General features: G+C 31.5%; 1 protein-coding gene and 1 long non-coding RNA gene across 2 annotated transcripts; one reads left to right on the top strand and one right to left on the bottom strand.

Moving 5' to 3' along the window:
* The first annotated feature begins 4,328 nt into the window (after window positions 1-4,328).
* On the top strand, window positions 4,329-5,474 carry LOC107641441 (F-box/kelch-repeat protein At3g06240-like). The gene has a single exon (XM_016344934.1). The coding sequence runs from the start codon at window positions 4,329-4,331 to the stop codon at window positions 5,472-5,474; it is 1,146 nt and encodes a 381-aa protein (XP_016200420.1).
* Window positions 5,475-7,599: 2,125 nt separating this feature from the next.
* On the bottom strand, window positions 7,600-10,135 carry LOC107644657 (uncharacterized). Its single transcript, XR_001621368.3, has 4 exons — window positions 9,735-10,135; window positions 9,200-9,553; window positions 7,977-8,102; window positions 7,600-7,887 (listed from the first exon to the last, which is right to left on the bottom strand). It is a non-coding gene; the product is annotated as an uncharacterized LOC107644657 (long non-coding RNA).
* Window positions 10,136-14,297: the final 4,162 nt, after the last annotated feature.

Below are 14,297 nucleotides of genomic sequence, written 5' to 3'. Positions count from 1 at the left end.
TAAATTCGATTTATATAGAAATGTAAATGGAGATAACTAGGTAACGTTTTTGGGTTTGGAAAATTTAGGTAATTTTGGGTGCCTTTGGTTTATCAACATAAATTAACCTAATATGTGATATTAGTTATTGTTATATATATATATATATATATATATATATATATATATATATGAAAAATGTGAGTTATTTATGCATTGTTTGGATTAAAAGAATTTGTAGAAAAATAAAATGTTGGAGAAGAAAATAGATGAAAAATCAATTTTTTATTGTTTGGATCAACAAAAAAATTGAATAAAAAACATAAAAATGTATGTGGAGCTCATGTAAATTTTTTCTCTTCAAAGTTGCGAAAAAAACTTATGCAGAAGTGCAGACATGGGTTAAAATACAGAGTTACCATTTGAATTATAATTTATATATAATATATAAAAACATTAATATAATTTTACTCTATTATAATTTTTTTTCTCTTCTTACTTATCCTTCCATCCAACCAAAAGAAATTTTTTCCTCTATTTTTTTTCATTCATTTTTTCTTCATCTAAACACACACAAAAATATACTTTTCTTTCCATTTTATTTTCTCTTATTTTCTTTCTTTCTATTTTCTTTCCTCTTATTTTTTATCTTATATTCAAACAATAGCTTAGTGTTTATCTATTTATCTTCTATTAATATTGTTATAACAAAGATACATGTGACTGTATAAAAGTGATATAACCTAAACTTTGATTATCTGAGAATTTATTGAGTGGCTAGAATAGCTCCACGTCACAAACTAATGAATACTAGCAATAGGAATGATCACAAAAACAGCCAAAAAAGGTATTTACTGGGAATACTCACATTTTGGAGCTAAATGGGAACTCATGAAATTCTCACGACCTGCCACCCGAAAATGGATGGGGACTTAGGATGGCAAACAGGCCAAAATCTATCAAGCTGACCCGCATAACCCGACAAAAAAAGAGGATTGGATTGAAAATTTGAGACTGTCAAACTTAAAGAGCCTGCCTACCCCGCACCGCCTAATCCATGAGCTTTGGCGGGCTTCGGTGGGATGGTGCAGATTTTTCCGCTGGGCCAAGCTTTTATTTTTTCAAGACCATTTTTTTACAAATTTCTATGATGTTATTAATCTACAAGAGGATAAAGATGATAATTGAAAATTTTCTAAATTATATTTTGGATTATATTTTTATGTTTGATTGATTATAAACTTGAAGATGTTTAATTATATATCTTAGACAATATTTGTTTTGCTTTGGACAATATTAATTTTATTATTTTGTTTTAAAAATTTGGTTTATAATTATGTTTATTACATATTTATAATTATAATTTTTTTATATTTTTAGAAATTATAAATTTATTGAAATTATTGTGAAATTATATATATTATTTAATATTTAATGATTTATAAAAAAAAGGAGAGCCCGCCAACCCGCCAGCCTACCATTAGGCGGAGCGGGAGAGAAATTTAAAACCGCCTTACTAGGCGGGGCAGGGGCAGGCTAGCCCACCAAATTGCGGGCTTTTGGCGAGACAGGGCAGACTTTCTTGTTTGCCACCTCTAATGGGACACAGACATAAGTACCCGCCCCATGGAATAAAATTATTAATTTATTCTAATTTATATATACATAAATTCATTTCTTGAATTTAGTAACCCTAATTTCTGCCTCCAATTTGAATTCTTCCTTTTTCTTTTAGACTCATTCTCAGCCTCGATCCTCTCTCTCTAACTCACTTTCTCTGCCTCTCAAGTCCGTCACTACGTCGCTCAGTATCGTCCCAAAAAATTTTGTTATGTTATTATGTTGGAATATGTTTTTATGTTTTATCCTTTTGAAATGTTATTTTTCATAAATAATATGTTATAAATTGTGTTGAATTATATTGAACTGATTATTTTATGATTATTATATTATATCTTTTTGTATTAATTTTTTTCAAAAGTTTACCGAGGAGATCTGCATTCTCTAAGGGGTAATTAAACAAGAACTTGCAATGATGGAAAAGGAACGGGGGTATTTTTTTTTAAATACGAGTGAGGGATGGGAAGGGGGCTTCTCACGCTCCTCTGAGTACTCATTACCATATTTAACTAGCAACAGAGATCCAATCTGAGTCGATTTAAGAGGGGACGCGTGGACTTCGTCTGCATTGGGCCTTTAAGGTAATGAACCTAAGTCAGATTTGGGACCCTAACAATAGATTTTAGTTGATCTTGCTTGCATTGAGGTCTTACTAGGCCCAAATATATCTTGGATTAATATTTTGAGTCATTGTTATAGTAAATACTATACTATTTAATATTATAACACTTAGTATATGTAAAACTTGAATATATTTACAAGATATTTTTTTAATTCAAATTAAAAAATTAATTATTTCTTTTTTAGTTTTAAATATTATTTTTTAATGTAATAAAAAAGTAAAAATAACAATAATAACTCACATAATATAATTAAAATAAATAATTTTAAAATATACATGACACTATATATATCAACGATTATTATATATGATATATAATTTTTTTTCTGTAATGACTATTTATATAATTTATTGAACAATTTTTTTATCTTAATATTTAATAAATTAACATACAAAATATTATTTAACATATAAAATAAGTAAATTAAGTCATCATCTAGGACAATAAATATAATAGTATAAATATTTAGTTATTTATTTATTTATTAGTAGTAAAAAATATGTAAATAGTATAAATTGATATTTTTTTAGTATAAAAGCAATAATAAAGGTTATTAATTAAGTTAATTACCTAATTAAAAAATTATAAAAAATTGTTTAAATAATAATAACAAATAAGATCACTATTTTTACATATTACAAAGTTTATGAAAAATATTTTGGATAATAAATCAATCCTCAATAGATTATACATTAATTCTGTCAAAAAAATAAATAATTAATACATTAGATATTATTATTTACGTACTAATATAATATATATATTATCGATTATTAAGTTTATAATTAATTTTTAATCTAATTTTTGGTAATTAAATTTAAATGATTGAAATTATTAAATGCTAAATATTTTACATTTAACCAATTTATTTTTTTATTGAAATTAAAAAAATAGTCATTAATCAATTCTAAATTTAAATTTAAGTAAGAAAATAAAAAATATTTTAAATTTTATCTCACTAATTAGAATTAATTTCAAGACAAGAAATTATTTTGCACATCATATATATATTGTGGGATAATATGGTCATTTGCTATTTTTTAATGGTAAATATTGTCAAATAAAATGGTGTAAGAAATTAGAAGAAAATGTATTTATAAATTTAGGAAATATTATTTTATTTTTCAATATAATAAATTATATATTGAATAACAAAAGTTATTATTGGTTTCTCTTCACACTAACTAATACTCAACGATGGTGTTTCGGTACACCATGTTATCATAAAATATTAATCGATCTAATAACTTTTGTAATGGCATAAGTTTATGAATTTGAAAATTTAAAAATTATTTCATAACATGTGAAGTTTTAACAAATAACAATGTTGATCATATTGTTTTGACTTTAAGAATGAATACGATACCAACAAATAAAATTGTCCTAAGTAAATTTTAACAAAGACAAAAGTCCATAAGTATTGCTATTAATGAAAAATTAATCAATTTTAAAAACAAATACCATTGTTTTCTACGGATTTTCTAACTCGACAAGTTGAGAATTAATCCACCACATATTGATGCTCTATTATTAAGGGTGAGATTCGAACTCCAAATACTTGCTTAAGCAGACAAATGAGATAACTGTTCAACCAATCTAAATTTATTAAAATAAATATTAATTATTTTTAATATTTTTAAATTATAAAATATTTATAATAATAATTACTATATATATTTTTCATTTAAATTTTAATAAAATTTTTTATATAATTTTATGTATTACCCGTGCAAGACACGGGAACATACACTAGTTAAACTAATAAAAAATAATCTAGGTAACATTTATAAATAAATCAAGCGTAATGAATAATAATTATACATTTATATTTGTGATTGCAAATGTAATTCAAATGCTCACAATTTATATTGGCTTTCTTTTTATTTTATTTAGGTTTTCTATATATATAACCCATCAATCGTTTGATTGGTTTGATGTTTACTCTTAAATATTAGAGATCTTAATTAGGAGAGAAATAAATAGAGCGACAAAAATGTAAAACCATTGAATTTTTTAAAATTTTACTTTATTTCATTACATTTTGCGAGGCACATCACAAGCACAAAATCCTATCCTATAATTTTTGCATCTTCATCTTCAATGCAAATGGAGAAAAAATACGATCAGATTTCTAATGATCTTGCATTAGAAATTCTAGCAAAATTACCTGTTAAATCTTTGAAGCGGTTTAGTTGCGTGCAAAAGTCTTGGCTAAATTTACTTGAGAATTCTAATTTCAAGAGTATGTACTACGAGAATTTAAAATCCAAAACTGCTTATTCATCGTCTCTGCTTCTATGGAGAAATTTTTATGACCAAAGAGGTGATGGAAACAACGTCTATAAAAAAGATGTGTATTTGCTTTCTGGAGAGAAGTATGAAAACATAGTTAGATTAGTTTTGCCAAGTCTGGTTGAGGAATATGATGTTCCCGGCATGGTTATAGAATGTGTTAATGGTATCATATGCTACTCTGAAACTTATGGTCGTAAGGGAAAAAAACTAAAAATTGGACTTTGGAACCCCAAAACTGATGAGCGTAAAATTATTCCTCCGAGTATTATTATCGATGAGCCCGGCTTTGATCTAGAGGTAAGTGTTCATGGATTTGGTTATGATAATATGAATGATGACTATAAAGTGATTCAATGTGTATATTATATTGATTATGAATTTTACTTAGATGGACCTTCTCCAATTTGGCAAATTTATAGTCTAAAAAATAATTGTTGGAAAAAACTTGAGCTTGAAATGAATCACAATGAATTTTTAGAACAAGGTTCTGTAAAGTACTTAAATGGAGTATGCCATTGGTGCTGTGAAGAGTATGGAGAAGAAGTAATTGTGTCATTTAACCTCAGCACTGAAACGTTTCAAACCACATCGATTGTTTTGGTGCAAAGAAATGATGCTCCCCCTATTAGAGTTTTGGTAGTGCTCAACGAGTCTCTTGCTCTAATTTCCTCTCTTGCTGAGAATAGCTGTATTGAAATATCCATTTTGGGTGAAATTGGTGTGAAAGAATCTTGGGTGAAGCTTTTTACAGTTAGACACTTTCTAGAAATTGATTTTCCATTTGGAATGGGCAACAAATGTGATGTAATATATTTTATCGAAAACTATAACGATGAATTGGCTTCCTTTGATGTCATCACAGGCAAAATAATTCACAATATTGGTATCAAAGCAGAGTGGTTTGGTGCATGGATTTACAAAGAAAACCTCCTCTCTTTCACCACAAGAATTAATTGATTAATAAATATACAAATTCATATGTTATTCTTGTAATTGTAACACTAATTCATTAATAAGCCTCCTCTCTTTGTACACATGTAATATTTGATTCAAATTAAAAATTTGCTTCTTGTCATTAGTAATATTTATTTATATCTAAAGAATCAATAATTGATCTCTATTTTTCACATAATAATAATAATAATAATAATAATAATAATAATAATAATAATAATAATAATAAGAAGGGTAAAGTATATTTTTTGTCTTTAAAGTTTGACAAAATTTTTAAAAATATCCCTAAATTTTATTTTATTTTAATTTTGTCCCAGAAGTTTTCGATTTGCATCAAATATACCCCTGACGGCTAATTTTTCAAAAAATTTAAGATCGATTCAACAACAATTTCATAAGAACAACCCCTCAACACAAGTAAATCAATCATAATTTTCACGAATTATTGTTATATTGGTCTTAAATTTTTTGAAAGTTTAGCCTTCGAGGGTATATTTGATGCAAATCGAAAACTTCTGGGACAAAATTGAAACAAAATAAAATTTAGGGTTATTTTTAAAATTTTTGCCAAATTTCGAAGACAAAAAATATACTTTACCCTAATAATAATAATAATAATAATAATAATAATAATAATAATAATTATTATTATTATTATTATTATTATTATTATTATTATTATTATTATTATTATGTACAAGCAAATATTACAGGAGTATTTTAATAGCAATGACTTGATTAAACTTCACAAGGCTACAAGTTTTATGTTTTTTTTCATTATTTTGACAAAAAATAACTATTGTATGTTTTGTCTATTAGATTTGGCCAATCATTTGCTAATTAAGGTTCCAAATTCCTTATATAAGAGAATAAATCACAAAAATAATTAATAATTAATTTATTAAATAATAAAATAAATAAAAATGGATAAAATCTAATTAGTAAACTCACCAAGCTTCCTTAAAATTTATTGCTTGACAAGATAGTGGGCAAGGATAAAATGCATTTGTGGGCTACAAATCGTGTATTGTGAAATTTAATTTTAAGAGTTGTGTTGTCAATTTTTCAGGTGTAAGGATAAGTAGAAAGGATATATTGGTCATTGTTAGACCTGTTTAAGAATTGATAGCCACATTATTAGTAGGATGAGATGAAGATGCAACGTATAATATGAAAAATAATGAATACTGATTTCATTATGGAAGCTTATTAGAGAGTTGGAGATAGAGAGTGATGGTTCTATCCCCTATATAGAGCGTTAGCATTAACCCATGATGTGAAGGTAATTCATTTAAAGAATTGAATATGTAAACACTACTTTTTATTCATACATCTATCATATATAAGAAATGAGAAATGACTATTGTAACATGCATATAAATGAGAATATAGAAGCTACTTTTAGGAATATGGTTTCCATTAAACCCCACCGAATTAAAAGATTATCACTCGATCAATCAAGTTAGTTGCAATTCTTAAGAGTTTAACTTTAAAATAGTTGTTCTTAAAATAGGTAATCAAATTAATATAACATTAATTAAAAAAAATGCTATTTGTAGCTTTGTACACCGAAATTAACCACTAAAATCAGCCACTAATGTATTTGTGTACACTACAAGAAAAATCACTTTTAGCAGCCATTTATTTTGCTTTTAGTGGCAATAAAAATAGTCGCTAATACATTTACCGGCAATTAGACATTAGCCGTCTTATACTTCGTCGCTAAAAGGTTTTAGCAGCAATTATAACATTTGCCGGTAAAAGTCTCTTTAATAGCCATAAAAAGTATATAACTTTTAGTGACAATTTTCTTGACAATTTATATGGCCACAAAAAAGAATTCTAAAATTGTAATGTTATTCACTTTTAATAGCTATTAGTATTACTATTACCACCAATACCAATTTTACCGGAAATTTATATGGCCACTAAAAATTATTCTAAAATAGTAATGTTATTCACTTTTAGTTGCCATTATCTATTACCACTAAAATCTTAAGACTTTTTTTAGTTATATTATACTCATTTTTTTAGAAACAATGAACTATCTTTTTTGTTTTTCTAAAACCTCAATTATTTTTGTTAACAATTATTATCATTATGCATAATATAAATATACTGAAATTAATTACTACAAAATGAGATATTTCATTAAACTTAAATATTGATACATAAATTTCTCTTGAAAAAAATAAATCATGTTACAAATATGTGATCTGAAACCTTCTTGAGAGAATGTGCATTTTTTCCCAAGCCATCTTCCCTAGCACCAAAAGCATTTTTTCTATAATGTGGATCGTTCGGATCTCCACAGGGTACAACCATCTCTACAAATCTTAGCCTATATGCTACAAATTTAGCCACCAAAAGACTAATAATTTTACCAAGAAAAAAGCATTCTTTATTTATTTACCACCTACATGCATAATCAAAGAATAATCCACGTATTAGAACCATGCATGATGATGAATTAAATGTTTAAACACATTAGAAAGCATAGATTACCTTTGTGCTTTTCGCAGACCTTGGACAAGAAGGAGAGGAAAACGATGATTAGAGCAACACCAGCTATGAGACCAATTAGGATGGCTAGTGTCTTCTCAATTTCATCATCATTGTGATTGCTATCATCTGCGCTCAAAATTATAACAACAATTTAGTTAGTTTCATGGATCTTCTTTGCTTTCAAAGGACTCTTCATCCATTCGAAAACAGAAAGTTCAAATACTTTCAAACTTGACATGTTTCTAGTTCAAGCAATTTTTTGCATTTCTCCTTTTTCCAGTTATTATTGTTTATTCTTGTTTTCTGAGCTAAAGAATACAAAAGAAATTAAAAATTGAGATACTAATAAGAAATAAGGTTGAATATTTGAATAAGGCAGGACAGCACAAATCCTATACATATAGACATATTTATAATTCAATTCAAGTCTGTATTTTTGGGCAACAACGACTGTGATTGCGACGGCAAATACCCCTTTAGTATATTAACTATCATATACTATAATATATATTCAAAAGAATTATAAGATAACTTGCAAAACAGTATTGTAGTAGCATGATTTCTGTCAAGATTAAGGTAACTCTTCATCTCTCACATAGATGATAATGCATCGAACATAAACCTAAACCATCAAACTATTGGCCACTGATATTTCAAAAATACTCACAAGATCAGCCGATCAGGGATTCCATGAAGGCCTGAAGTTTAAGTTTCTTACTTTCTTTTTAAAATGATCAAGCAACTGGAGCAAAGCTATAGGAAGGTATATGAGGAAATTAAAGCTCAACATTATGGCATATGGAGCTATCAAATCAGTAATAGCAGGTGCAAGTATGCATTCTATTCATTTATGATACAATGAAGGACATTCTTTACATTTAAGAAGGGGGTAATTCCATCACAGATTGCTCTTCTCAATACAGATGTCAAAACAAATGTGAACTATGTACAAAAATTTAAAAACATCAAAACCTTTCTTTGATTAAAATTTAAAAACACATTATCAATATAATGATGGTGCATGGCATTTCCACGATGATGATATTCTTATGACAAATCGATGAAGGAACTCATTTACACATGTTTTAGTCAAAGATGAAAACTAGACAGTACAATAATGACAATCTTAGAGCTACACAAAGCAAACAAGAAGCAGTCTAAGAATATAAATTTTAGCTTCCAAATCATTGAACCACAATCCATTGGAAAAGAACAATACTTACAAGTAATTGATAGTACTCAGCCTCCTGCAATAGTTCATTATATTCAGAGTCCTCCAGAGTGGGCACCACACCATCTCTCAACCAATTAAGAATGTGATGGAAGTGTTTACCATCCCTGTCAACAAAGACATATCGCTGCAACCAGTCATTGCAATTTTCACCAAATCAATAAACAAAGCCAAACGTGCATAATTGAGGAAACCATATACAAGTATAAACAAAGAAAGACAGAATTTGACATTGACTTATCAGAATCTAGGAAGAGAGTATGGCGACCACTGAACATAGCAGCCAGCATTGAATCAGGCTCCCGCTGAGTCAACGTATCAGCAGTGGTGCAGAATTTCTTGCCCCCTGCGAAAAATTTTCACAAACAAGGACCAAAATACATAATTATGACAGATATTCATCTTTCCTCAACCAAGAATTGAATGTTCCAAACTCCAAAATAATAATTTGGCTATTAAATAAAATCCCTAATTCTAGAGAATTGGGGAAAAAAGATTGGAATGAATGAGAGAGATAAGAAACATACCGATTTGAGGCGAACGACAGAAGGCGAATGGGATTCGGAGTCCTTCATTATAGGCAGAGAAAGAAAGAGAAGGAAGAGTGTCGCAGTCGCAGGACTCACACCAAAACTACGAGCTCAAGCTTCCATGGCACAACACTGACACTATTTTTTTGTTTTCCGATTTGGAATAAAGGAATCAGGAATTTACAATGCAGATCTGAGGTGGAGGAATAGAGATGCGGTTTGAATGAGTGTAGGACGATGGACGGCGGCTGTCAACGGTGGCAAGGCCTATGGCGGTGATGGTCGATGATGGAGGGAAGTGAGTTCCATTAAGGTAGTGACGGAGGGAAGTGAGTCTTCTGAAGAACCAAATCCCAACACAATTTTTTTTTCTTTTTCGTTTTCAATCAATTTAGTTTAGGAGAATAGGAATACGTTTACTGGCAATGATAACAATTGCCCTTATTAATTTAAAAAAATAAATATAAAAGTAAAAGAAGTAATAATTTAGTGACAATAATAATAATTGCGAGTATAAAATATATTAATAATGACAAATGTGTAATGGCCACAAAAGTATAAGTTAAATAAAGGAAATAGTAGTCATTGTATTATTACCACTAAAAATTTGTCACTAAAAATGAATTTTGTTGTAGTGGTATAAATACATGTATGATTTAATTTATTTTTAATGCGTATTTATATTCTAATATATATTTTATACTAGTGACTAATTTTAGTGTACACATAGCATAATCCATTAATTAATTTTATTTTACTTATTTTAAAGTATATCAATCCTATTATACTACTATTATATAAATGCATAATTAATTATTTATTTTAATCATTACACAAAATTTATGTTAAGAAACATTAACACAAAAAAACTGTCATTTAAAAGAAAACTATATCCAGCTCGAAACGGAAGTCGAGCACTAGCGCGAAGCCGAAAGAAACCTCTGGAGAGAAACCAGGCGACGCCGAGAGTTAAAGGACAAGCTCCTAAAACTCGAAGCCGACCTTAAAATCAAAACCATTCAGTCTGGTCATGATGACAGCTCCCACAAGGATCAAGATCCCTTCACCAAAGAGATCATGAAAGCTAAAGTTCCAAAGGATTTTAAAGCTCCCGACATGACCCCCTACAACGGTATCTCCGACCCAAGCCATCATCTCAGCAATTTCAGAAGCAGAATGTATCTCACTGATGCCTCGGACGCCATTTGATGCAAAGCCTTCCCGACTACCTTAACAAAAACAGCAATAAAGTGGTTTGACAGCCTGTCCCCCAGATCCATCACAAATACAAGGGAGGGAAGCGTCATGATAGTATCTCTCAAGAGAGGAGAGTGAAATTTTCTCTATTAGAAACTATCTCTCTTACAAAAAGTAATAACAACTAGTTTAACATATTCGGTGTGCATGCTCATTTGCTAATTAAACAAAAATGCAATGTTCTGAAAATCAGACCGGATCGTCCGGTTCAACTGGGTTAACCGGAATCCGGTCACCTAGCCGGTCCGGTCCACCAACAGAACTGTCCTGCAAAAAACCGGTTGAAAAACTAGCTGAACTGGTGGTTAACCGGCAAACTGGACAAACCGAGCCGGTTTTTGCAGGTACTGGTTTTCTCTCCTGATAATGAAACGGCGCCGTTTTGCTTTTAAAAAAAAAAATAAGAACGCGTGATGAAGGAAACAAGCCAGCCACTTTAGCATACCCTAATCCAGTAATCCCTAATCTGCTAATCCAGGAAGCCTGCCCCCAAGCCTAGCCTCCACCACCGCCTTGTGCCTCTATTGCTGCCGCGCCGTCCGTCGCACCGACCCCTGTTCGCTCTCAGACTCACCAGTCGCAGGCACGCTGTTTCTTCCTCGAGCGTCCATCGTCTTCCTCTTCCCCTGGAGCTGCTGCATGCCTGCATACGAAGGAGGAAGGACAACCGACCTGAATCGAAACCGACGCCGGAGCTAGGGCCACTCACCGTCGCGGGTAAGTTCTGGGTTTCTAGCATTGTTTTCAACTTTTAATTTTTTTTCTGGCCTTCTGTTCTTCTGTTCAGTTCAGTTCAGTTCAACTTTTCATTTTTTTTCTTCAGTTCAGTTCTTCTGTTCTTCTTTTTTTTAATTTTGTTTTTTATATGATTAATCAAATGTTGATTTAATTTGTTGTATGTTGAATAAATTTTTTGTATGTTAAATTTGTTGTATGTTGAATTTGTATGTTCAATTATGCTATGTTCAATTTGTTGATTTTTTCAATTATGCTCTGTTGAATGCCTGAATGCCATATGAACTATGAAATATGAATTGATATTTGGTCTGGATTCTGGGTTGGTGGCATTCTGAATTTAGATTGAACAGTCACAAAATGATCAATCACAACAACATGATGCTGGACAAGAATCTCAGACAGCTTCCTCTCGAGGAAAATTTGACCCGGCTTGGGAATATTTCACTGTGAAATGTAAGACCCGGTTAATTAACGGCTAATTAACTCATAAATGAGAATTTATTCTAGAAAGCCAAAAAATGTGATTCTTATGGCTTAATATGATAGAGGAGATTGAGACAAGAATTTCAGTACCAATTTTATAGAAATCGGATCAAGATTAGATCGAACGGGCTAAACCGGGCCAACCGGACCCAAAGTGGGCCCTTGGCCCAACATAACTAAACCCTAAAAACACTCATTTCAGCACTCTCTCTCTCCTCACAACACTCTAATTCACGCTGAAATGGTGGAGAGGAAGGGAAGAACACTCTCTCAAGTTCTTTCTCTCATTTGATCTTCAAACCACCATAACTTTTGATCTAGAGCTCCGATTGTCGCACCGTTTACGGCCACGCGTTCACTGCGGAGAGCTCTACAAAACTCATACAATCAATCTTGAGGTAAGTCACGTTTTACTGTTCGAAATTCCAGCCCTTGTTTTTGAGTTTCATGGGTAAAATGTTGAGATTTTGGGTTCTTTGATGTTATAGGACCCAAATCTCTTGAAGGAGAAGGTTAATCTTGCCTCTTTGGACCTTGGGTGTGGTAAGATTCTCAACCCTAGTGTAATTTTGTTATTCTATGATGTTTGGATATTGAGATGTTGTGTATGGGTATGATGATTGTGGCTTAGGTTGTGTATATATGAATATTGGAGCTTGATTGGTGATTTTGGAAAGCTTGGAAGAGGGTTTTGTATGCAAAAAATCTGTTCTTGGAGGTGTTGAGACCTAGAGGGCTTGTGGACAAGTGGTTTGGAAGTGCTCCAGTTGAGCTTGAGAAATCGGCTAAGGTATGGTCTCGGTTTCCCGTATCTAATATGTAATGTGGTAGGAAATACTTAGGCTAGAGGCCCTAAGATAGGCATTGAATTGTTGATGTTGTTGAATGGTTGAGATATATGATGTGAACATATATGTGATTATAAATATTGATGCCTTGATTGTGCGATATATGAGAAATGCATGTTGTGATATATGCTTGATGGATGATTGAGGTTGAATTGATGGGTGGTACCATGTTGATGGTGAGTATGATGTTGATTAGGTATAATGATGGTTGATTGGAAATGGTATTATTGGAAATTGGGATGAGGAAGGATGTATGACATGATATTGTGTTTGTCCTTTAGCCATTTGATTGAGGAGTGTTAAAATGGTTAGATGGTGACTTTGGGAATTTTGGTAAAGTGTCAATGTGTGAGTTGAGGATGGCTTGATGTTGATTTTGGTACATTTTGATTGATTTCAAAAAGTGTTGAAATTGGCATGTTTTGGTTGATTTTGAAAAGAGTTGAAAATGGCTTGTTTTGAAAATGGCACCTTGTGGTTTTGTATGAAAACATGGTTTTTGGGCATAATTTGACGAGACATAACTTGGACTACGGATCCCCGTTTTGTACCAAACTTGTTTAGAAATGAAGTTGGATCCGGGATGTCCATGCCGTTGAAAGAAAGGGTGGAAAACGATTTAAAATGAGAAAGTTATGTCTGTCGGAAGATTGGGGGTTGAATCTGTGAATTTTGCAGCTTTTAACTTAGAAAATTTTTAACAGAATGACCCCCCGCGCGTAGGCGCACTTGGCGCGTACGCGCCGTTCTTCAAGAAAGCACCATCCATGCGTGCGCGTGGTGTGCGCGAGCGCGTCAATGCGCTGCACCAAATGCCCAGCTATTTTCCATAGAGTTGTGCCAGTTTTGTGCCTGGGGCGCAAGAGCACCCATGCGTACGCGTGGCTGATGCTTCCGCGTCGTTTGGCTATTTTTCAATCCGCACGTCCCCGCGTATGACGCTTGCGCGTCGATGAATTTTGTGGCCATCCACGCGTGCGCGTGGAGTGCGCGTACGCGTGGCCCTGTTTTCATCCCAAAGTTGATTTTTGAGTTTTAAAAGCCAAATTTCACACTTCTAAGCCTCCGATCTCACCACTTATATCTTAAATCATTATGTTATGCCTAGCAATGAGAAAAAGGAGCTAGTAAATATGGCAACTTGCGAGTGAAGCAAGGAAAAATGGATGATCATTGAGGATCAAAGATGATTATGTGAGATGTGGTGGATGGCAGTGGAAGTGCGGGTTATGCC

Source organism: Arachis ipaensis, chromosome B5 (genome assembly GCF_059453495.1).
Source record: "Arachis ipaensis isolate K30076 ecotype BB chromosome B5, ASM5945349v1, whole genome shotgun sequence".
NCBI classification, from domain to species: domain Eukaryota; kingdom Viridiplantae; phylum Streptophyta; class Magnoliopsida; order Fabales; family Fabaceae; genus Arachis; species Arachis ipaensis.
Note: the sequence above shows the minus strand (reverse complement) of the source record. Positions and strands in the feature narration are given on the sequence as shown.